Here is a 21,163-nt window from a genome sequence, read left to right as displayed (position 1 = left end):
TCCCTGGCCACTGTCATCCATCGGCTTTGTCGCTCTATCGGTCGGTATTTATTCCGACCAGGACACCAGGACTGTTCTCTCGTCCTCTGTCGTCCCGCATGTCTTCTTCTCCCACACCCAAATCCAGAGTTCTTGTCCTCGGGGCAGGCAACTTTGGAAGCTGCCTTGCAGATCATCTCGGCGACTGTGAACACGAGGTATTTCTCTGGTCTCGCGACCCCGGCTTCGTAGAGTACTTCAACGTTCACCATCGCAACCCCAACTACCTCAAAGACCATGCATTCTCCACCAACATTCATGCATTGGGGCCCGAAATACCAAACAAGGAGACGGTGCAGCAGATGGAGGTCCTCCTCTTTGCGATACCCACCCAAGGAATCAGGTATGCAAACTATCCTCGACTCCTCTGACCAAGCCGTCATCGCCATCATCTAGAGAAACTCTCACAAAGCTCCAGCCAAGCCTCACTGGGGAAAAGTTACCCTTGATGATTTTCGTCAACAAAGGTATCGAGACCGGCACGCAGGCTCTTACTCTCGAAATCATTGCGGATACATGCGGAAGTAGAGTAGCTCGCGAGGCAACCTTTATCGTGAGTTGCTTCCTACTGCCCTTGGGATTGAAAATGCTCATGGCACGCAGTCAGGCCCTTCCTTCGCAAAGGAAAGTCAGTGCATCCCGTAGTCCACTCTTTGCCGCAGACTAGCTCACTCGTCTGGTCAGTCGTTCGCAGACAGCCTACTTCTGTTTCCGTTGCTTCCTTGACGGAGTCTCGAGCTGAAAAGGCTTCAGAGGTATTCCATCAACCTTGGTTTCGCTGGTAAGGCTTGTCAATGCCGTCTACCTTTTTATTTTGAACGATCGTGTTTTCAGTTATACAGGGCGGGATCCAATAGGACTGGAGCTGGCGGGGGCTTTGAAGAACGTGTATGCCATTGCCGCTGGGATGGCGGATGGTTTAGGCTTTGAAAACAATACGCGAGCAAGTTGAGTACATGTCAAGTCTGATAGGGGTTTTTCGGGCGCTAAATTACTTAAGTGTTGATCACCCGGGGCTTGGCGGAGATGACGAAGATCGGGACTGCTTATGGTGCATCTCCACTGACGTTCCTGGGTCTCGCTGGTGTGGGAGATTTGTTCCTCACGTGTAGCTCACCTAGCAGTCGGAATTACACTGTGGGCTATCGGCTTGGGAAAGGCGAAGCGCTGGAAGATATTATCAGGACGCTTGGTAGCGTGGCGGAAGGCGTTACGACGGCCAAGGGACTGAAGAAGATCATAGATGAGATGGACGTGAACGCCTCCATTGCGACCGAGGTGAGTATGTCTTCCCGGCGGATGTTCCCGATGGTAACCCGTGCCCTAGATATATCAAGTGCTTTATGAAGGTGCGTTATTGATGGAGGGGGCGTGTGTGTGTGGAGATGCTCATTCATGTACCAGGCAAGGACGTCAAAACAAGCGTGCAGGAGCTTATGAGTCGACCGCCTTCACGCGAACTGGATCTGCCAGAGAAGACGGGCGAACACGCAAAGGGTCTGCTGAAGAAGCTGGGCTTGGATACTAGCATTAATGGGGATATCGTAAAACATACTTCCCAATATGGACATGAGTGCCCGGTGCCTTGATGCTTAAAATCCGACATTACATAATGGTCATTATGCGTTACATAATCATCCACCTCATCTTTCCCACGCCTTTTTTTTCGTGCTGCATCCGAATTCCGACGGGACCGTCTGGGCTCTGCCGGGTTTTCTTTTCGCTTTTCATTTTGAGTGACGTTCTCGCTGGGTGTCCGCTTGTTCTTTTTATTGTTGTTGCCTGCCTTGTGCCCTTGTTTTCTCTGTTTCTTAAAGAATTCAAGTCATGGTCTCCCCGCTCTGGTCTGCGTGCTCTGAGGGGAACATCGAAGCCGTCCTCGGTTTACTCAGCCAGGCATCTCCGGTCGATATCGAGATCAAAGGTGGGTTGGCAGAATTCTATTTCATTAGCCTTTCTGCTGCTTTTATGTCCCTCATGGCCTCCTGCTCACCTCATGCACTCATCCCAGATCACACCGGTGCCACACCTCTCCTCGAGGCAGTGAAAAAGGGCCATCTTGACGTGGTGAAGGCACTCCTAGCCAAAGGTACTCATCCGATCTCCTCTATTCACTTGTGTGATCCTACGATCTCATCTTCCTCACCTCAAGGTGCCGACCCCTCTGTCGTTGCTGCTCAAAGTGGTCCCGAAGCGCACACTTGTAATCCCGAGATCATCCATCTTCTTAACAATGCCTCTGCAAAAACAGCTTCGGAAGAGGCTCAAGTCCAAGAACAAACCTATCCTCAGGATCCTAATGCTGATCCGTCAAAACCTTACTACCCTGTCGCCACACACCCTACGTACGGGTACTACCCGCCTGTGGCGACCCTTCCAGATGGATCCCCGGCATACTACCAGGGTCCCCCAGTGCCAGTAGGCGAGAACAACGGTTTCGGAAATCTCCCCCCTCCCGAGGTCGCGAGGTATATCCCCTGCCGGTATTATCCAGCCTGTCGCTACGGCTCGTCATGTATTTTCGCTCACCCGCAGGGACCTTACTACCCCGGGCCGCCTCCTCCTGCACAATATCCTGCCCGTTTCGATCCCATGACCCAACAGCAGTACGCTCACAGTTACTACCCGCCGCCACCGCCACCCCCAACATATCCCCCCGTGCCTGTTCCTCACATGAACCCAGTATCGCCCACTTCAGGTCCTACTCACACTTCCCCTCATCCCCCGATGATCCACACAAGGTCTGGTTCAGAGGCATTGTCCCCTGTACAAACACCCTTCAGTCCTCCTAGTGCCCCTCCTGCACCGTATCCTGCCATGTCTCCTGTTTCTTATCCTCCCCCTCCTCCTCAGCCTCTGCCACTTTCTATTCCCTCACTTCCCTCTTCCCATCAACCAACCACTGGGCATGGCCCTCAATCACCCCAGTCTGCTTATCCCAACGGGCCGACATCTGCTCCTCCATTCTCCGTCCGTCAAGATCCCTCGCCGTATCCCCCCCAAAGTGCACACGTATTCTCCGAGATAAACGGAAATCCCAAATCTCCTCGTACGCACCTACAAGCCGACAACTATGGTCCTCCTGCGTTCCGACAGGGTACATATCACCATCGTCGGGGAAGCATGCGCAGAGGGCCTTTCGCAGGAAGCAGGAAACATGCTCCTGCGTGCCTCTTCTATCCTGCTGGCAGGTGTAGAAATGGGTAGGTCTGTCATGGTCTAATGCGATTTGGCGTCTGACGTACTTGCCCAGTGACGATTGCCGCTTCCCTCATGTTATACCTGATCTGTCGGGTCAGCACCATGCAGGTGGACGCGCACCACGTCCACGAGACGGTCCCAATGGTATCAATACGATTGAAGAACAATTCGCTTCCATGACCGTTAGAGAAGTAAGTAGAAATGTCCTTTCTGGCTTGCTGCCATTTCTTACGTTAACATGAAAGGAGAATCAACCACGCAAAAATGGCACTACCAACTCTAGCCGTTCACAGTCCACCGATGCTGGTGCCCGCTCACGAGGCAACAAACCTATGTGGAACAAAGCTGATAGAAAACCTAGCGTGAAGCAACAGAGAGTGCCGAATGCCGATGACTTTCCGGTGCTCGGTGGTTTGACATCTTCCAAAAATCTAGTCAACGGCGGTCCAGCTACGAACGGGTCTGCAGGCCCAACTGCGGCGCAGGTACTGCAAGCTCCTCCGCCTGCCCGTAAAGACCCTACAAAAGAGTCCACTACTCGCAGCGCCTCTCCTGAGGAACGTCAGGTGAAGACTCAAGTAGTAAGTGCGCCCGAGCCTTCGCATGTAACAAGACACGTTCACTAACTTTCCTTCTGTAGGAGAACCGACCAGCTGAATGCAACGGCATTCAATCTAATGGGATCATCAACTCCACTGCATCCAAGTTTCCGGTCTCCTTTGCGGCCGCCACCACTGGCATTGCTGATTTAGCAAAGGAAGTGTCTGTTCCTGCTTGATATTGGAAGTCGTATCTGCATTGTAGGCATATTACATCGGTCTTCTTTCTCTGTCTTTCTATTTCCTTGTGACTTCCGGTTTCATTTATACTGCTAGTTCGTGCTCCCTGCATACACCACAAATTAGCTCCTCTTTCTTCTTTTTTTCTTGGTCGGTCATCATATATACACTGTGCGCTTCTGCAGCTTGGTCTTCCATGTTTGTTCCGCTTCAAGGCGTCATGTCCAACGCCGGTACACCTACTATTTTACACCCTCCTATTACTCAACCATTTCAGCTCTCTGTCTTGTTCACTAGTGCGCGCAATGTTTTCCTGCATAGCATAATAGCCACTGCATATGGACGATGCGTTCCGAAAAAAACAAAAACAAAATATGTAGTACTTCCCCCAGGTTGCCGGACTTGGAGATGCTAGTGCTATCTATCATATACATAGACATCTAGATTTTAGTTTGTTGCCCAGTACTCGAGATTCTTCATCTCAACTCCACTCTTGTCTGTTACCTCCCCGACTATGTAAACAGGCGCATTACTGCCCTGGCGTAGAAGGTCCAGCGTCCTTTCTACTTGGTCCTTGGCCACGATAGCAATGAGCCCAATGCCATTGTTGAAGGTACGTGCCATTTGCAAAGGTTCAACACTTCCATGCTCCATAAGGAAGCGGAAGACGGGTGGTAGCGGCCAAGTCGATGCGTCGATGTAACAGCCAAGCCGCTTGGGTAGGACACGGGGAATGTTCTCAATAAACCCTCCACCCGTAATGTGGGACATGCCCTTGAGGAGACCCGTTTTAACAGCTGGGAGGACCTGCTTAATATAGATGCGCGTTGGCTCCAGGAGGTGCTTTCCCAGCGAAATATTCTCGTCCCAAGGACATGGAGAGGAGTAACTGAGGCCGGATATGGACACGATCTTACGCACGAGGGAGAACCCGTTGGAATGCAAACCCGAGGAGGCTATTCCAAGCAAAACGTCTCCAGGGACAATATCCTGACGAGGAAGTATCAAATGCCTTTCAACAGCACCCACGGCGAAGCCGGCAAGATCGTAGTCGCCTGACGGATGTATCAGTAGCTGGGCAGGGTAATGCTATTTCTGAATGGGTTCTCTTACCTTCACGATACATGCCTGGCATCTCTGCTGTCTCCCCTCCGATGAGAGCGCATCCTGCCTCTCGACAACCTTGCGCAATGCCCTTGACCACCTCGGCTGCGGTAGTGACGTCCAACTTGCTACATCCGTAGTAATCGAGGAAAAAGAGGGGCTCAGCCCCCTGCACCAGTAAGTCATTGACAGACATAGCCACAAGGTCGATTCCTGAAACGTTATTGAAACCGATCCATTTGTCTGTCAGAATAGCCTGCCTGCTGACCTACGGTGTCATGAAGCCCAACCTCAATTGCGATGTGGAGCTTGGTACCAACACCATCGGTACCGCCGACAAGGACTGGGTCATCGTATCCAGTGGCCTTCAAGTCGAATATGCCTCCAAAACCACCGATCTCGGCATCGGACCCAGGGCGCCTTGTGGAATGTACATATGGCTTGATGGCAGTTACTAGGGCATTGCCAGCATCCACAGATACGCCAGCGTCTGCGTATGTCAGCCCTTGCGCAGTTTTTTTTGAGGCAGTCAAAGCCCTAAAATAGAATGAACACCGTAAGTTGGCGTGGGGATGAGAACTGACCTGTGAGCTATATCGCGGCGATAAGTCATTCCCTCAAAAGATATTTTGTCACAGGCAGTGTAAGCCAGCGTCAGCGCGTCCTTAAGTGCTGGGGCAGTAGCCGTCACTGCCATCACACGACCACCAGAAGTAACAAGCAGGTTGCCCTTTAGAGCCGTTCCGCAGTGGAACACGACTACGCCTAGCTACCTGGTCAGCACACGAGATATAGAAAGTGAGAGCCGTGCGTACCTGAGGGTATATCGCCGATCTCGATATGTTTACCCTTCGGATAAGGGCCTGGGTAACCCCCCGAAACCAAGACAACTGACACCGAAAATGCTTGACGAGTACTTATCTGGACGGAGTCTAGTCTACGCTCTGCACAAGCCTGACAAATGTAACCATGTGGTCAGGAGCGTGGATCCAATCGTAGACGCGTCTCATACCAGGAGAATCGCAGCAAGATCAACATCATCGCCGAGAAGAAGCATGAGTGCTTCCGTCTCAGGATCGCCGAACCTAACATTGTACTCCAGCACCTTTGGTCCAGCATCGGTAAGCATGAAGCCAGCGAATAGGAGGCCAACGAATGGGAAACCTGTCCGTGGAGGGTGAGTAATATCGTCTGCTGTGGGAAGTGGAAGATCACAAACCTTCTTTCCTCATCCCGTCTATGGTGGGTCGAAGAGTCTCCCTCATGATGCGATTCATAGTAACCGGATTAGCCACAGGTGCGGGAGCATAAGCACCCATTCCACCGGTGTTAGGACCGGTGTCACCTTCGCCAACACGTTTGTGATCTTGAGCCGCAGGGAGCGGGACGATAGTGTAACCATCGGAGAATGCGAGAACCGATATCTCTGGCCCCTCAAGAAGCTCCTCGATCACAACTTGATCACCTAAGGCAGATCCTCGTTTATGAAACAACACAGAATCCAGGTGAGTGACGAACCTGCGGCACCAAAGGTGTTCGCTACCATTATCTGCTTCAGACCCTCTACAGCCTCGTCGACGTTACTGGGAATCAGGACACCCTTCCCTGCAGCGAGGCCACTCGCTTTCAATACCACACGAAAACCACAATTGCGAACGTAGTCTACGGCGTCGCCCAACTGCGCCGACGAGAAAGTCCGGAATTTTGCAGTGGGTATGTTGTGACGCTCCATAAATTCTTTGGAAAATGCCTTGCTGCCCTCCATCCTCGCAGCGAGCTCAGAGGGACCAAAAACAGGGATCCCCACTGCGTAATAGGTTTAGTGCTCTGCACTGCGACGGGTTACGGAGTGACGGACCTTTTCGGAAGTGCTTCTCAACACCAAGCACGAGCGGCTCCTCAGGACCCGGTAGGACTAGGTTTATCTAGAAATTTTCTGGAATGTAGAGCTGAGTTCCACGAAGGGAACATGCGAACCTCGTTCTGAACGGCAAAGCATACTAAATCCTGATACGGTGGTGTGAGGGAGAGGCTGAGGTTTGTGGTCTTGGGGTTAGTGGCGGTTCCACCGTTGCCAGGGCAGACGTAGATGTGTTCGACGAGGTCTGACTGTGCAAGTTTCCACGCGAGTGCATGTTCCCTACCTCCACTCCCTAATACGAGGATTTTTGCACCCATGTGCGAGCAGTATTTGCTACTAGATGAAGAAAAGATTGTAGAGGAGGAATAGATAAGATAATCAGTCGGGGGGCCCATCAGGACCCCGCCCACCGACCCCCTGTCAGATGCAACCTAGTGAAGCTACGATGCCAGAGCAACCTCATCCTAGTAACTGTGTTCCATGATTAGATCCCTGTAGCCTATTACGCCTGCTGCGGGCGGAGTGGGATCAGAGCCATATACAGCAGCTGGTGCAGGGGCTAATCAATGGGTTAGCTTGGTAGGCTCGTTGTGGTGCGCGTGATCTGATCATCGAATTGCAAAAAGAGGGGCAGTTGCTTCGTCTCAGCGTCATCCACAGCAAGTCACCACCAACAAGTTGCTAGTGCAGAAGACGTACTGCCAGCTGCGGCAAGCGGTATCAAGCTCTGCTACTGTTTCGAAGTGAAGGGGTGAAGAGAGCCATGGCTAGTTTGGGCAGTCCGTTATTCCAGAGCATGCTTGAGCCGTTTCAGGAGGCGAGTAAATCTCCCGCGCTGTCGTGACATTTGCTGCGCGCAGTGTGTTGATACGCGAGCAACCACTGTTGGTTTGTCCGGCTTTGTGTTGCTTTTTTTTTTTTTGTTCTGCAGAGCCTAGGAACGAGCCCGTCGCCAGATGTGCTGGGAGGTGAATACGCTCAGATGTCGGACGAAAGACCTGTAGGTCAGCGTAAACTGTCGAGACGGAGCCCAAAGAACACCGGTGGGGGCAGGTCATTATGGCACAGACCGTCCTTCAAGAAGGCAACCGAGGGAGCCACTGCCACGCGAAACCATTCTTCCGCCCTCAACGCCGACAGCACGCACTCCCTCGTCAACATGGACTCTAACGGCGTCAACGACGCTGCTAGACCCTCCCAAGACGACGCCGACGACCAATTATCTATCCTTTTTTCCCATTCTATCATCCCAGACCCTCTCGGCGAACTTCCAGCCTGGTCCAAGAAAGAGAACGACATGGCTGCCGCGAACGTCTCGACATTCAGAATAAAGTTCCCGTTGCACAATCCACAAGGTCCTCGCTGGTACAAAAACCACCACTTAATCCCTCCGTCCGCTCTCAATCCTCCCCCTTCGTTTTTCTCCCCTTCTTTTCCCCCCGATGGCAGCCTCCCTCCACGATCGTTCGGAAGATTCGACGCGCCCTCCTGGCCCGAGCCGGAGTCCCTCTGGCACTCCTTTGCCAACCCCAAGCTCGTCTCAGGTGCGCATACCGGAAACCGGTGGCAAACCACGTAGTCGAAAGACCTCCCAAGACAACGTCGACTTGATGGATCTCAGCGACCCGTGGGGCACCCACTGGCATCACGAGTCCCCGTATGATGCAGGTACTAATAGTAGCCCCGTATCCGTAGATCACCCAGAGGTGTGTGTCCCTCACTTTCCCGTCTCTCACCAACCTCTCATGGACACGCAGACTACCCCGCGCAGTCGATCTCGCCTCTCCAGCCTGAATGCTGGACAACCCCGCCACAAGACCGTAAACCCCTCGCCGCTTTCACAGTCAACGTCGGCCGTTCACTTGCAGGCGCCAGAGCCTCAAGTAACACGCAAGTTAAGCAAACGACGCAAACCTGGCTTAGTTGGCCTATTTGGTCCCCACGATAAGGGAACCACCCAAGACGAGCCGACCTCTGCCATGTCTCCCAGCGCATCATCAGCCGCGAATCGTTCGTCTCTCGTACCGAGTAGCCTGCAATTCAGTACGGGTGCAAGACGTCATTCTTCCCTCTCGCCTGTGTCTATGCCACTTAATGTGTCCTCAGTGGCTCTATCAACTCACACAGCCAACAAGAACGAGAAACGCGGAAGTGTCCTTGGCCGCCTGGTGAGGAGGTTCAGTGTCTTGAGACGGGGTACTCAAGATCCCGGTGCTACTATCAGCGAATCCATCGAGAATGAGAAGCGTGACAATGCACCCCCAGCTGGTGAGGAAGGAGCCTCGCGACGCTCCTTCTTTTCTCAGAGGCCCCCGTCACCTGAGAAGCCTGGCGGCAGAGAAACGGCATTTTGATCCGTCCAAACGCGTTCCCCCTCCAAGGATAGACTCGGAGTTGTTGACACTAGCCGAAAATAGCGGGGGCGTCTCCTCCTGAGCTTGAGCGCGAGATCAACGATCACAGGTCATCTCTCTCTGGCGACGTGTTATTCTCTCCTCTAGGCAAGTTGACGATAACTAACCCGGATCTTCCGAACTCTGGAGGTACGACTCCCATAGGAGTTACCCTCTCTCTGCCGTCCGAGCATCCAAAGGATCATCTTCCCTAAACCCGATTGTCAGACACAGAATAACGGGCATCATCCTGAATTACTGCAAACGACTCCGGGCGACCCAGTCACAAGTCGGTAAGCGACTTTCGGTGCCGCACATTTCTGCTCCCGCCCCACTAGCGGCCGGGAGGTCATCACCTGTTAAGGGCCTACTAAGTCCCCTCACCGTTCCTCCTCCATCCCCCTCACCTCCGCAACTGGACCCTGCTAATTCATCGGCGCATTTCGTTACGAGGAAGGAGTCCCCCTCTGCGAAGGAGTCGGTGTCTGACCCTACATTATCAACAAGCGCTCCCGTATTCCTTTCCCAGTCCGTTAAGACCCTCATCTGAGTTGGCTCGTCCCATCTTACCGTACTTGACTTTGCATCAAATTGACGATTCTCCCCTTTCTCGGGCTTCCGTGTTGGTCAATCCCCCGACACCTTGCAATCCTGATGAGTCCCGCGCCAGACTACCGACACCTAAGGAACAGCCGAAACAATCGAAGGGTCCACATGCGGAGAAGGTATCATCACGTGATCCCTCTCCAGCGAAGTCAACTACTGAGGCGGTCCCCTTAACGAAGTCAAACTCGACCACTAGTCGGCAGACAGAGACTTTTAGGTTGGTAAGAAGTCCATCGGAAAAGAAGTCAATATCGGAGTCGATAATAGCGGAGGGTGAGCAATGGCTACTAGTCAATGCTGAGGATGCTCTGCGCCGCAGGCGCACCAGAGACAAAGAGGAGAAGGGCACCAAGCCTGAGAGGACAGAGAAAGTTTCGTCGCGTTCCAGAGACCGGGAGACTAGAAGAAGTCAGGGCAAGCAAGACAAGGGCGAGACGAGTGATAGTCGGCAACGGGCTACCAGTCACGCCAAGGTGAAGTCGCAGCCAGTCAATCAAGGTGACAACAGTCACATGTCCGTGCGCCCTTCGCGGGCCCTTAGCCTCGATGGGGTGCAGCGACCAGTCCTAATCCAGCCTATGGTCTTCACTCTTCAAGACCAGCCCCCCCGAGCTCGGAAAAGTGACGATAGGCGGCGCGACTCTGGTCACTCTAAGTCTACTCGCGCCGGTCCAAGCTCTATCGTAGCCGTTGCACGAATGGAGCGTGTACCATCTGGCTCTTCCCGACCAACGTCGGAACTAACGCCCTCTGCCGACATCAACTCTCTCAAAGCTCGTGAGGCTTGGGACATGGATCGTTTGTGGAAAGGAAGGAGCATGTATCACGGGCACCCAGAGACAACTTTCATTCCCACTCACTCTATTTCGACGTCGAAGAAAGAGCCCAAACCAGCGAAGGTCGAGCCTTCTCAGCAGGACGTTGTACCTTCGCACGGTGTAACTCACGGCTCCAGTCGCACATCATACGTCGTTCAACCACTGCAAGCTCATCCAGTCCCTGCCAGTGTCTTCTACGCCAACATGCCCTCCGCACCTCCACCGATTATCTACGCTTCTACCTCGCCGTATGGACAGGTTCCTCACCGCTCCCGCGATTACAAAACATTTCGGTCTCTACCTGATTTCTCCTTCCAGTCTCAGGACACATCTGATCCTCCTAGTCTTCCATCCAACCCACTCCCCCCACCTCCACGAGAGTCGAGTTACCAGCCAGCACCTTTTCCAGCCTTACCAGGCCAAAGCAGTGGATCTGCTTCAGAATATTGGACCAAATGCACTAGCGTACCCCTGCATTGATTTTATATATAAATACCCGGTTTTCTTTACCTATGCATTGGTGTGAAACAATGGTGTGTAGCAGACCGCATATTGACCTTAGTAGAACTTTTGTCATGCACATTCCCTTCATGTTCTTCATCTTGGGGCCTTGCGCTTCCGCACTGGTGTCTTCTACATCCATAAACCTGTGGACTTTGGACCGTTCTTGTACACGCTTCGATAATATGAGCAAAGGCAATTTGGCCTTTTATTCCTTGCATTCCGTAAATGTTGAAGCTCTCACTAGTTGGGTCTGAACGGCGTCTTGACGAGAAGATACACCACGTGGAAGAAAACAGCAGAAGCCTAGCGAACGTTTCCGAGCGGGCACTGACAGATATCACAGCACACCAGCCGTCTCGCACGGTCGCAACGATGATCTGAGTAACTACAGTAAAACCATAATACAAGGTATACGTTGTTTGCATCACAATGCACCATAATGCGGTAACTGATGAGACGGGGGGGCCAGTGGTACACAAAAGAACCTGATGAACGCAGTCCAAAAGAAAAGGATGTGGAAAGCTATCATGATGTGCCATATGCGCGATAATCCAGAGGAAACTCGGGAACAGGATAGTCGTTCCACTGTCGCTCGCCCCCATCAAGGAAGCGACGCAGCCTGGCGACCTGCGAAGACAAATACATGAGTATTATCTGCATCTTGATATCGAGCTTCAGCTTGAGTATATCCTCGCAGGTCTTGAGAGCCTGAACTCGTGTTGCTACAAACATGTTTCCTGAAAAGCCGAGCTCTTTGAGACTATCAATCATTTCTCCAAATTCCGAGCACCACGCCAGTACACCAAGCTATAGAGGATTTCAAATTTACCTCATGGAAATGAAAGAGAAACACGTACCTGGCCATACTGCTTGAAGCGCCCGTACAGCACGTTCGGCGCGGCCTTCAGAGCAAAGTCAAAGGCCTCATTTTGCCTAATAACCCCCTCAGATGGCACGTATGGTTGGACAACCGGCTGAGGCTACCCCAAATGGTCAGTCAGGATATTGATCACTCAGAGACTGGCTGGCCTACCTCTGGTCGTGGTGGAGGCTCTTGGAACCATTGGTAACTGGAGTAGTCTACTTCGCCGCCGAAATCAACGGCGTCAAAGTTCTTTGCAGTGTAATCCATTGCGGAACGTGAAAAGGAGTCTATAATACCCGACTGAATAAAGTATCCTTCAAGCAGTGATGCAAGGTCTTTCGGTAAGGGTGATGGTTTGACTATGGGAGAATCTCTCGTTTGGCGGGAAGGAATGAATATCGTTCGGTCGTCTGATGAGCTGTCGCTTTGGGCGTAGAATAAGCGAGCGTGAACTTTAGATCACAGAGTAGCAGGAACATACCCGGTTAACGGAGATGGTGGAACTTTGACAAGATGGACCTTTGCACCGCCACAGGGTGACTTGCGGGAGCAGATATCCTGCAGGCATGTCATATATATATAGCCGTGACTGTTGGCTGACAAAGAACCTCATTACCTTAAATACCGGATTTAGAGATGGCCTGTTCTCGGTAAAAGAGCGTCGTCGAGTACGAGGTGTGGCAAGACGAGCCTTCTTCGCGCGTGCTATCGAATTGCGATGACGTTCGACGTTAATCCGATCGAAACTAATTAGTCGGCGATGTGGTGCTTGTGAAGGCGAGGGGAAGGCAGTCGCAAAGACGGTCGTTGGTGTTGTGCTAGAGTGCGAGGAATAGAGCGTGCTCTCAGCTGGCGTAGGCGAAGTGACGAACGAATCCGTGTCCGTCTCTGGGCTTGCCGGTCGAATATCAGTCACAAGACGCTGTAGAGATGGCCTGTACGGTGAGGGGTGAAAACGACGTGAGTGCGGTGGTGGAACCGGGACAAGAGGTGGTGGAATAGGTAACGCTCGAGGTGAATCGGGAGCAAAGAGCGCTGACGGGAAGAATTTAACACTTTCGGGAACAAGCAAATGTCCCGATTCACTTAAAGCTGAAATACTGGAGGGAGGGCAAGCCAGCTGAGTTTCAGAATCGCTCGGGTCGAGGTGTCGAACGTTTCGCCCAAGCCAAGATGGGGACGGGAGAATGAACGAGGATCTGGTCGAATGTATGAGGAGACTTTCCACCAACGGTGATGGAGATGCAGTAAGCTGTGATGGATTGACAAATTCGTACTTGGTAGGGTTGAGTATACCGCACAGGAGCAGATGATGTCCTGCGCAGCGGGGGGGATACTGATATTGGTGGTGCAACAGGTGAAGGCGACCCTTGTATGGAAGTTGCAGTGGTAGAAGCGTTGCTGTTGACTGTGTGAACAACCACAGGAGATATAGACGTAGATGTGATACGCGAGGATGGGTGGGAGCGAGATGAGGCAGCACAAACCGTAGACTCGGTTGGAAACGGCTCCGAGTTGAGGTCACTGTTGTGAGCGTGCGCTTCCTCTACTACAGCAGTGTTAGGCAATGCCTCAGTCGAGTGGGATATAAATGATTCGCGAAGAATCTGCGAGAATGTTTTGAACCGTCTGAAGGATTCCACGAATCTGTGGCGAGGCTTCACGGGATTTCCCAAAAGTTGAGAGGAAACGACCGGCGGATGGGCTGTCACAGTAGAGTCGCGTGTGGGTTCTGGACCCGGAGGTGCAACGAAGGAATCCCGATGGCAAGCAGAGTTCGTCGTTAAGGGGTTTGACCCCGGAAGTGAACAAGATGAAGTAAGGTCGCGCGACGGAGAATCTCCCTGTGTCGATGTACTGGGCGGCGCAGCAACGTATACTGATGCTACAGGAATGTGGGTAGGTGGTTGTGGAAACGCGAGGTATAAATCTGATTCTTCGGTTGTGGTCCCGGTCGGGCAGGAGGAAGGATCGGTTGCAACAGAGAGATGGATGGAGGCCTTGGAAAAATTCTTCGACCGGAATAAAGAAGACTTAGTGTAGGAAACGGTCGGCGCTGACGGGGCGGTATACGTGAGAGGAGGGCAATCTTCCTGGCTGCAAGCGGTGTCAGGGAGTGTACCTCTACGGTCCGTTAAGTTCTCCTCCGGTTGTAAAGAAGCCTCGTCGTGACCGATGAGCTCGAAATCTTCGGAGCCTTGGTCAGGCGGGGGCAAGTCCTGTCGTTCAGGTTGGGTCTGTTTCTTGCCGAAAAGACCTGTCCTGGACGGACGAGCGAAAGCCCGTGCAAGGAGGCGGGCGGGTTGAGTCGAGCTGCGCAGGGAGCCACGAAGGCCGCGAGGTAGTCTCGACTGCAAAAAGTTGTGTGCTGACGACGTTGTGTCTTCGCAAGTCCTTCAAAACACGGACTTGTGAAGAAGGGAAATGCACACAAGCTGCGACCTTTGAGTGAAATCGGGCGCTGCACGGCGTGACGAGAGCGTGACAGCCAGAAATGCGGTGATAATGACGAGGTCGAATTCACTGACCTCGTGTCTCGGAACTCGTTCGTTTTTTGTGTGTCTCCCTCGAGGCAAACCTTCAATATGTGATCGACCACTCCCTTTTTGGGTCGTCTGCATAAGCATTCGTCGTCATGCTTCACACCAGGCCATCTGCTTCTATCAATGCCCATAGGCAAGTATGAGATCTCCGTCCACATGGAAGACGCCACTTGCTATCTCCCAAGCAGCGGCATGCGTGATGTTAGGCGCGGAAACCTCTACCGAGTGATGCTTTCCTGCGTACTTAACACCCGATAGCGACGTAAGGACGGAACAGCATTACCAGTTTACTATAGTATCATTAAATGGCAGTAATTTTTTCCGGTTCCGTGGCAACTTGCGCACGTACAACGGCATATTCGTCCTACATCCTGGGGGACACGTTGCGCGAAGTGATCAGGTGGCACATTTCCTTCATTTGCCATCAATAGCCTAGAAGGTGCCATTCCCTCGATGTCTTTGCGTGACCCCAGTCGACTCTCTGAACGATCATGCAACTCCTTCAGGGGATTGGTGTGGATCCTGGGTGAGTACGCCTCACATACATGCGCTGCACGCAATGACCATGTGTATACGGACATGAAGTGATCCCCGCTTCAGAACTTGTGAGCCGTCTACTCACCCTTCCCCCGCGACTCGTGGCTTTCTGTGCAGATATCCAGGAAGCCACTAGAGGCGCTGAACACCTGGCAATGTGGTATCTGGCGACTTCCTGCAGGCGTACAGGCACATGGATGTACTGGTCAGCAAGATGGTGGCGTCCGCATGTGCTCCGAGCGAGTTGAATGAATACATACATAGTCGTATGTGTGTCGATATCAGGGGCCAATTTTAATCTTGCTCACTGGCCGAGGATTGTCAACTCTAATAGACATGGTCAATGCCTCCTTCGAGTCAGTGCAGATGCGCTTCATGTTGTGCCGCAAATCATACGAGTGCCTCACCGAAACTGGTGGACGCCCGACTCGGTATTGATGATGAATAACCTACACGACACAAACGGCCGATATCCCCGTAATAACACAGGGTCGAAATAGCCTGTCAGGGTTGTCGCACGCTCATCGGTATTCTGAGAATGTCGACTTGTAGCCGGAATCGTCGAAGTCAGCATGTGACTGCCCTGCAACCTGCAGCACATCCCCGGCAAACCTACCATCAAGATCGTCGTCAGGGCCATCAAGGAGATGGAAAGGGAGACAAGCGTTCACGAAGAACAGGGTCCAATTGTAGCCATGAACGTTTGAATATTGTGCCATGCAGCCTCCTTGAGAGCGGCCACGCAGGATACTGGGACAGTCTCATTTGCAGCCGGCTCGGGGGGTTCGACTTGCTAGTTCAACCTCGATTTCAAGACTTCAACAATAGAATCACGTATGTACATCCAATACACAGCGGACACAACAGCAAGTTGCTAACATACACCAAGAGATGTCACAGTTCCATCAGGAAGCGAATATTAAATGGTTTAAACCTGTCACTGGCTGGTCGTGACCGCGATTTCGTCATTCCCTGTGCCTCTGATGCAGCCTATCCCAATAGACATTGACGCTCTGTATTTTCATCCGCATGATGTCCATCCACGCCGGACGTAGTTAGTGCTCGTCGGAGCAATGGGATCTTGTCAAATAGGAACGTGCCGCTGGTTAGCACCACAGTCGCGCGCTTGCCAACGTTGGTGACCAGATAGCGAGCAGCAACGTTGCTACCCATCGCAGCAGCCAAGACTACAAGAACAAAAAACTCTCCCACACTTGCATAGATGGTTCGCCTCTCATTGAATGGCCAAGGAGTTCCAATAGTCCTCTCCCACGAGCCCGCGCCGACTTGCATGATCTCCTCGATTCCCTGGCCTCCGACACCACTAACACCAGTAGTTCCACCATCACACCATAAAACCATACTTCCTTGTTCTGCCGCACGCATCTTTGCTTGCTCCCACATGGCAAGGCTCACTGTGGTCTCCCAAGTGCGTGCGGGGGCGAGTATGAGGGCCGGGCGAGATTCCAAACTTGTGAATGCTGTCGGGGATGCAAGGTCTAAACAAATTGAGGTTGTGAATGGGACCGATCGCGTGAAGTTGGGCGCTGGTGCCCATTCGGGGGCTGTCACGCCTTTGGGATGCGACAATTCCAAGTGATGTATTCTCGGGGGATCGACTGAAGGTATCTTGGAAAATGATTCGGTCACTGTTCTCTCCGTCAGTGATGGCAATTATACAAATAGTAACGACTTACGAGGCACTAGCCTCTGCTTATAATACTGAACCACCTCTTCTCCCGGACTTTGCTTGTGGTGGATTATGGCAAGCCCATTCATCGTGCGAGAACCCGAGGAAGGAACTGTGTCATCTGCAACATACTGCTCAAAAGCAACTCCAACATAGGCTCCATTTGATTGCTTGCGCACTCTCTCAAAGGCCGATTCACGTTCCTTTTCAGAATTGAAGATAACTGCGCTCTCGGGCCATAGAAGAAATTTGGCACCCGTCATTTTCGCTGTTTCCTTGACGAAATCATCCAGCGATGGATGACCGTGATCCAGCGGATGCGGCAACACGCATCCAACTTTCAGGGACGTTGCTTGCATATATACATCAGTACGAAGGGGTAGGTTGTCGTGTGCAAATGATGGAAGCATGAGGGCGAGGAGTAGCGTTCCGAGGCTAAAGAAAGCGGAACCCCTATACGAACTCTTTGATGTGTCGAGTGGCTCGTAGTTTTCGAAACCCATGAGCCACAGTGCAAACATCTCTGAGAGGAGACTTGCCCATGCTGCGACGAGCCAATCTATGGCAGTTGGCCCCATGAAAGGTGTGACCCAATTATACGAATGAGAGGCAGAAGCAGGACTCCAATTGAGCAGGCGGCCGACCGGTGAGACATGGGAGATGACACTCCAAGTGATAGCCCATAAGAAAGGAAACAGAGTAATCTGGCTCCAAAAAGAAGCAGATCGCCACTGTCTCTTGACGTGAATGTCTAGATAGATGGCTGCAACCGCAAAGAGATATGTGATCGACGACAGGATGACGATAGCGGAAAAAGACTGGGCCGGACTGGACAGAGCAGCTGATGTTGCATGGCGATGAGCGACCGTGGACCCGATAGTTATACCTATCCATGAGCAAAACAATTCCCTACCCCTCGTATGGCGGTAGGCAATCCTTTGTCCATGAATACGCAGCACTGATATAAGTAATACGAGAGGAATGAAGCGGGGGACAGGTCCCAGCGCAAGAGTGGATAGTGCACACTCCAAGACAGAGAAGAACGGAGTAGGATACTCGTTGAGCATCAAGTTCTGGACACTGGACACGACCATGATGGGCACCTGGTGAGGTGGGAGATGGGAACAACTTGGAGGGCTGGTATATATGCGTGGTATACGGGCGGAGTCCCAAACTTGCTCCTTTTATAGCCTCCACCAAGTACTGGAACGCGCGCATGGCTACCAGAAGACGGATTGGAGTTCGCGTTGCAACGACCGAGGCGGCAAGGCGCCAGTTGATGCAGCCAGTCGTATGCTGGGAAAAGGCCTGGGTCACACCAGAGCATGCCCCAAGTTCGACGATGCGGATATACAAATGGGTCAAGACGGAGAAGAAGCAGGTTGGTGCTATTAGCTTGAAAGTGGTCATTTGGACAGCTGTTTTGATTCACGAAAGCAATTCAGCGATGATGAAGAGGGTGCCGATGAGCCCCTTGCCCCCTTGCCTGATGAACCGGAAGTCATAGAGGGTGACGAGGACATGGATCAGGATGAACCGGCGGCATCCGTACCCCCCGAAACTGAACCTCCGACGTTAAATGCAACGGAAACCAACTCCGTGTTGCAATCAGAACCCCAGACCAAGCCCCCTTCGCCAACGCCGCCAACCCTCTCACTTGATCAAGCCGGCCCTTCGTTAACATCACTCGAAGGTGCTGACATGCTTGATGTCTCGTTGTCAGTACTAGGTGGATCTATGAATGTCGATGGCGGGGATGCGAACTCAGCAGATGTCGGAGGTTTGGACATGGGGATGTTAGGTCCTGACGGACCAGCGTTTGCGAATGTAGACAATCTGAATCAAATGACAGGCGATGATGCGCTCTTGGGTGGCGCGTTGATAGACGGTAATGGCGACCCGTTCTCCGAACCGGTGAACCCTGCGCCGTCGCATTCAGACGTAACTGGCTGACCAAGTCACGGATATTATTATCGCAATTCTCTGTAATTCCTCTCATAACATGGCAGGCAATTGATGCTTAACAACTGTCGTTACGCTGATGCAAGGGTGCATTCGATCGTAAATAATTGCTATATCTACAAGGTAAGGGTCTGGACACCAAAAAGCCCAACGGTTATGTGTGGCCTGTGATGCGGGAAGCTATGACTCGTGTTGCGTCTTTAAATCACTTCCTCCGCCCATCGTAGCACTTCGTCAGTAGTTATGGTCGCTCCCGATGTCTGACCGAGTCAACCAAAGTTAGGAACCACCTGTTCAACATGCGTACCGAAGTCTCATGTAGAGTGCCCGTATTCTGCTTTGGCACCATCTCCAGAGCAGTTGTACGAAGACCTTGCAAGCGAGATTCAAGTTCGTCGCATTTCCTTGAGGGGACTCCGTCAAAAAGAAGTGTGATATATTCAAAACGACTGACACGTGAATGGCTCTCGTTTCTTCTCGGCGCAGGTCAAGCTGACGTTGCATCATACGCTCAAGGTTCCCCCTCGCCTGCGTTACCCACATTAGCAACGAGACAATGCCAAAAACCGGGGCAATATACCTGGACCGGGCGTAAATCGTTTGCAGCCGCCATCAAATTTTGTGCCAGAACGGTGATCCACTCCACATATCGATGCCACTCCGGTGGAACTTGTGAAAATGGAGGAGGCGGTGGGGCGACGATAGCCCCGATGAGATTAGAGTAGGTGACCAAGAGTGAACGTACGATGGACAGAAGTGCGGGACGTCGATCTGAGCAACCGAAATGTGGACGAGCCACACAAAGGGAAGAGCAAGATGGCTATCCTACCTACACTGGGATCTGGTGGGTAGAGTTGATGACCACCAAGCTCGGCTAAGGATGGGATGGTTTCCTTGACCTTGGAGTCGGGGTGTAAGAGGACTCGGCTCGAGCAGCGAAGACATGATTCATACAAACCACGTGTCCCCGAATACACTGTAGTGGCCCTCTTCGAGAATCCAGTCAACCCTAGGTTTGTCCAACTGAGTCAGGGGCCATGGTGGGATATCAGCGAGATCTGAAAGGATTTCGTGCTGGTCGACGCTGGCAATGTCTGTGGTGTCTTTGACGCGATCTTTGAGTGTCTCCAAGAGTTTCAAGTTGTGGGACGTGTACTTGACATAGTGCGACGGCGGTGAGGGGAACGGATTCCTCAACTCTGACTCTTCCGCTTCGTCCATGCAGGGGAAGAGAATATTCCATTTTAATTATTTTGTGTGGATAAGAGAAAAGGAAAGGAAAATAAAATAAAAATAAAAATAAAAATAAACTGTTTTCCCTTGTCCCCCAAGATGGTACGCCGTATCGCGTCGCAGGTGCACAAGCAAGTGTCGCGTCTGATGCGCGTCAACTACATCAAGGACGAGCCTGTCTGGTACCAGGCTGTCCTCCAGTTCCCCCCTCTCCCCCTCCCCCCAAAGTCACCGCCATTCCGTCAGGACGGTGCCCGTCATTCCAAACTCGTGCCTCCAAAACACAAGCCCGTCAACATCGCTTATCTGGAGGACGAGGTTCGGCGGCAGTTCTTTCGTGACCACCCCTTTGAGGCGTTCAGACCAGTGTCAATCGTAGAGGGTGGCGTCGTCACGGAAGAACACCCGGTTCAGGGCAAGGATTGGATACGACTGAGCCAGCGGGGCAGGTGTCCTTCTCCGGAAGAGTGAGGCTATCCTCTTGCGTCCTTTCGTGTACTCAATTCTCGGTCTAGCGCGGTGCGGTTCGCAGTCAACCTCCACAAACATCACAAAGTGTCGTTGACTGTCGCATATACTCGGGCCGTCGCGGAGTTCCGTGCCCTCCGAGCGGAGCACGATATTGCCAGCTCCTTTTCTCGGATGGAAGCTGAGGCCTATGGCGCGGTTTTCCCCTCAGAAGTCGACAGGACGTTCCAGAAGGAAGATATGGTTTATAAGGCCCCAGAACGCAAACGAGCCCTCGATGAGGGTGCTCTTCTCGCTCGCAAACGCTGGAGAGCCATCCTCAGCATTGACAGCGGCATGGGCAACACCTGGAGTAGGGGTCACGAATATGCCAAACTACAAGATCAGGGCATACGCCCGAGGCACACATACCTTGACAAGTTATCGAATCCATCGTCGCTACAACAGGAAATCGCATCACCAGCAACAGATTCACAATCTGCTAACCCAGATTTTTTGCGAATATTATAGGCGGATGATAGATGCTCAGGTGGCCACAGGGTCTGCAGGATTGCAAGTCG

General features: G+C 52.3%; 10 protein-coding genes across 10 annotated transcripts; 5 read left to right on the top strand and 5 right to left on the bottom strand.

Annotated features, from left to right (window-relative positions):
* Positions 1-98: 98 nt before the first annotated feature.
* On the top strand, positions 99-1,628 carry F5J12DRAFT_719722 (6-phosphogluconate dehydrogenase; the record flags this gene model as incomplete). The annotated part of the gene is made up of 8 exons (XM_051741188.1): positions 99-382; positions 436-592; positions 643-667; positions 724-820; positions 874-986; positions 1,040-1,317; positions 1,367-1,388; positions 1,444-1,628. The coding sequence occupies 8 exons, from the start codon at positions 99-101 to the stop codon at positions 1,626-1,628; spliced, it is 1,161 nt and encodes a 386-aa protein (XP_051600662.1).
* An 89-nt stretch (positions 1,629-1,717) lies between these two features.
* On the top strand, positions 1,718-4,117 carry F5J12DRAFT_74300 (uncharacterized protein). Its single transcript, XM_051742046.1, has 6 exons — positions 1,718-1,963; positions 2,051-2,128; positions 2,192-3,242; positions 3,293-3,431; positions 3,486-3,821; positions 3,881-4,117. Exons 1-6 carry the CDS (start codon positions 1,867-1,869, stop codon positions 4,016-4,018), a joined length of 1,839 nt encoding a protein of 612 aa, XP_051600661.1. The 5' UTR covers positions 1,718-1,866; the 3' UTR covers positions 4,019-4,117.
* A 199-nt stretch (positions 4,118-4,316) lies between these two features.
* F5J12DRAFT_741831 (phosphoribosylglycinamide synthetase) lies at positions 4,317-7,371 on the bottom strand. Its single transcript, XM_051742034.1, has 10 exons — positions 7,101-7,371; positions 6,982-7,048; positions 6,642-6,929; positions 6,343-6,588; positions 6,136-6,287; positions 5,939-6,077; positions 5,708-5,888; positions 5,392-5,660; positions 5,133-5,336; positions 4,317-5,074 (listed from the first exon to the last, which is right to left on the bottom strand). The coding sequence occupies exons 1-10, from the start codon at positions 7,299-7,301 to the stop codon at positions 4,467-4,469; spliced, it is 2,355 nt and encodes a 784-aa protein (XP_051600660.1). The 5' UTR covers positions 7,302-7,371; the 3' UTR covers positions 4,317-4,466.
* F5J12DRAFT_828250 (uncharacterized protein) lies at positions 7,372-11,590 on the top strand. The gene is made up of 8 exons (XM_051745607.1): positions 7,372-7,801; positions 7,916-8,339; positions 8,434-8,690; positions 8,742-9,252; positions 9,323-9,380; positions 9,448-9,544; positions 9,661-9,891; positions 9,929-11,590. Exons 1-8 carry the CDS (start codon positions 7,748-7,750, stop codon positions 11,279-11,281), a joined length of 2,985 nt encoding a protein of 994 aa, XP_051600659.1. The 5' UTR covers positions 7,372-7,747; the 3' UTR covers positions 11,282-11,590.
* A 2-nt stretch (positions 11,591-11,592) lies between these two features.
* Positions 11,593-12,437, bottom strand: F5J12DRAFT_741826 (uncharacterized protein; the record flags this gene model as incomplete). Its single annotated transcript, XM_051742033.1, has 3 exons — positions 11,593-12,112; positions 12,163-12,285; positions 12,327-12,437. 3 exons carry the CDS (start codon positions 12,435-12,437, stop codon positions 11,831-11,833), a joined length of 516 nt encoding a protein of 171 aa, XP_051600658.1. The 3' UTR covers positions 11,593-11,830.
* A 1,070-nt stretch (positions 12,438-13,507) lies between these two features.
* Positions 13,508-15,294, bottom strand: F5J12DRAFT_912820 (uncharacterized protein; the record flags this gene model as incomplete). The annotated part of the gene is made up of 2 exons (XM_051749075.1): positions 13,508-14,521; positions 15,082-15,294. Coding segments are annotated over 2 exons (1,227 nt in total), but the record flags the coding sequence as incomplete, so codon positions are not given.
* Positions 15,295-16,104: 810 nt separating this feature from the next.
* F5J12DRAFT_74074 (uncharacterized protein) lies at positions 16,105-18,098 on the bottom strand. Its single transcript, XM_051742020.1, has 2 exons — positions 16,948-18,098; positions 16,105-16,899 (listed from the first exon to the last, which is right to left on the bottom strand). Exons 1-2 carry the CDS (start codon positions 18,032-18,034, stop codon positions 16,241-16,243), a joined length of 1,746 nt encoding a protein of 581 aa, XP_051600656.1. The 5' UTR covers positions 18,035-18,098; the 3' UTR covers positions 16,105-16,240.
* Positions 18,099-18,174: 76 nt separating this feature from the next.
* F5J12DRAFT_828238 (uncharacterized protein) lies at positions 18,175-18,952 on the top strand. The gene is made up of 2 exons (XM_051745606.1): positions 18,175-18,345; positions 18,378-18,952. Exons 1-2 carry the CDS (start codon positions 18,220-18,222, stop codon positions 18,891-18,893), a joined length of 642 nt encoding a protein of 213 aa, XP_051600655.1. The 5' UTR covers positions 18,175-18,219; the 3' UTR covers positions 18,894-18,952.
* Positions 18,953-20,125, bottom strand: F5J12DRAFT_828237 (MED7 protein-domain-containing protein; the record flags this gene model as incomplete). Its single annotated transcript, XM_051745605.1, has 6 exons — positions 18,953-19,162; positions 19,210-19,306; positions 19,357-19,430; positions 19,483-19,673; positions 19,732-19,801; positions 19,857-20,125. Coding segments are annotated over 6 exons (761 nt in total), but the record flags the coding sequence as incomplete, so codon positions are not given.
* Positions 20,126-20,234: 109 nt separating this feature from the next.
* F5J12DRAFT_720107 (mitochondrial ribosomal protein S25-domain-containing protein) lies at positions 20,235-21,113 on the top strand (the record flags this gene model as incomplete). The annotated part of the gene is made up of 2 exons (XM_051741216.1): positions 20,235-20,602; positions 20,651-21,113. 2 exons carry the CDS (start codon positions 20,235-20,237, stop codon positions 21,111-21,113), a joined length of 831 nt encoding a protein of 276 aa, XP_051600653.1.
* Between the last annotated feature and the right edge of the window lie 50 nt (positions 21,114-21,163).

Source organism: Pisolithus orientalis (genome assembly GCF_024613125.1).
Source record: "Pisolithus orientalis strain OTSU chromosome Unknown F5J12scaffold_12, whole genome shotgun sequence".
Taxonomy (NCBI): Eukaryota; Fungi; Basidiomycota; class Agaricomycetes; order Boletales; family Pisolithaceae; genus Pisolithus; species Pisolithus orientalis.
Note: the sequence above shows the minus strand (reverse complement) of the source record. Positions and strands in the feature narration are given on the sequence as shown.

Coding starts and splice junctions, on each gene's coding strand:
- F5J12DRAFT_74300 (XM_051742046.1), top strand. CDS start 1,867: ATGGTCTCCCCGCTCTGGTCTGCGTGCTCTGAGGGGAACATCGAAGCC. Junction 1,964..2,050: donor GGTCGATATCGAGATCAAAG/GTGGGTTGGCAG, acceptor CACTCATCCCAG/ATCACACCGGTGCCACACCT. Junction 3,822..3,880: donor GTCAGGTGAAGACTCAAGTA/GTAAGTGCGCCC, acceptor TTCCTTCTGTAG/GAGAACCGACCAGCTGAATG.
- F5J12DRAFT_741831 (XM_051742034.1), bottom strand. CDS start 7,301: ATGGGTGCAAAAATCCTCGTATTAGGGAGTGGAGGTAGGGAACATGCA. Junction 7,049..7,100: donor GCTTTGCCGTTCAGAACGAG/GTTCGCATGTTC, acceptor GAAAATTTCTAG/ATAAACCTAGTCCTACCGGG. Junction 6,078..6,135: donor ATCTTGCTGCGATTCTCCTG/GTATGAGACGCG, acceptor TACATTTGTCAG/GCTTGTGCAGAGCGTAGACT.
- F5J12DRAFT_828250 (XM_051745607.1), top strand. CDS start 7,748: ATGGCTAGTTTGGGCAGTCCGTTATTCCAGAGCATGCTTGAGCCGTTT. Junction 8,691..8,741: donor TATCCGTAGATCACCCAGAG/GTGTGTGTCCCT, acceptor ATGGACACGCAG/ACTACCCCGCGCAGTCGATC. Junction 9,545..9,660: donor GAGGTACGACTCCCATAGGA/GTTACCCTCTCT, acceptor CGGGCGACCCAG/TCACAAGTCGGTAAGCGACT.
- F5J12DRAFT_74074 (XM_051742020.1), bottom strand. CDS start 18,034: ATGGTCGTGTCCAGTGTCCAGAACTTGATGCTCAACGAGTATCCTACT. Junction 16,900..16,947: donor TAAGCAGAGGCTAGTGCCTC/GTAAGTCGTTAC, acceptor CGGAGAGAACAG/TGACCGAATCATTTTCCAAG.
- F5J12DRAFT_828238 (XM_051745606.1), top strand. CDS start 18,220: ATGCAGCCAGTCGTATGCTGGGAAAAGGCCTGGGTCACACCAGAGCAT. Junction 18,346..18,377: donor GTGCTATTAGCTTGAAAGTG/GTCATTTGGACA, acceptor GATTCACGAAAG/CAATTCAGCGATGATGAAGA.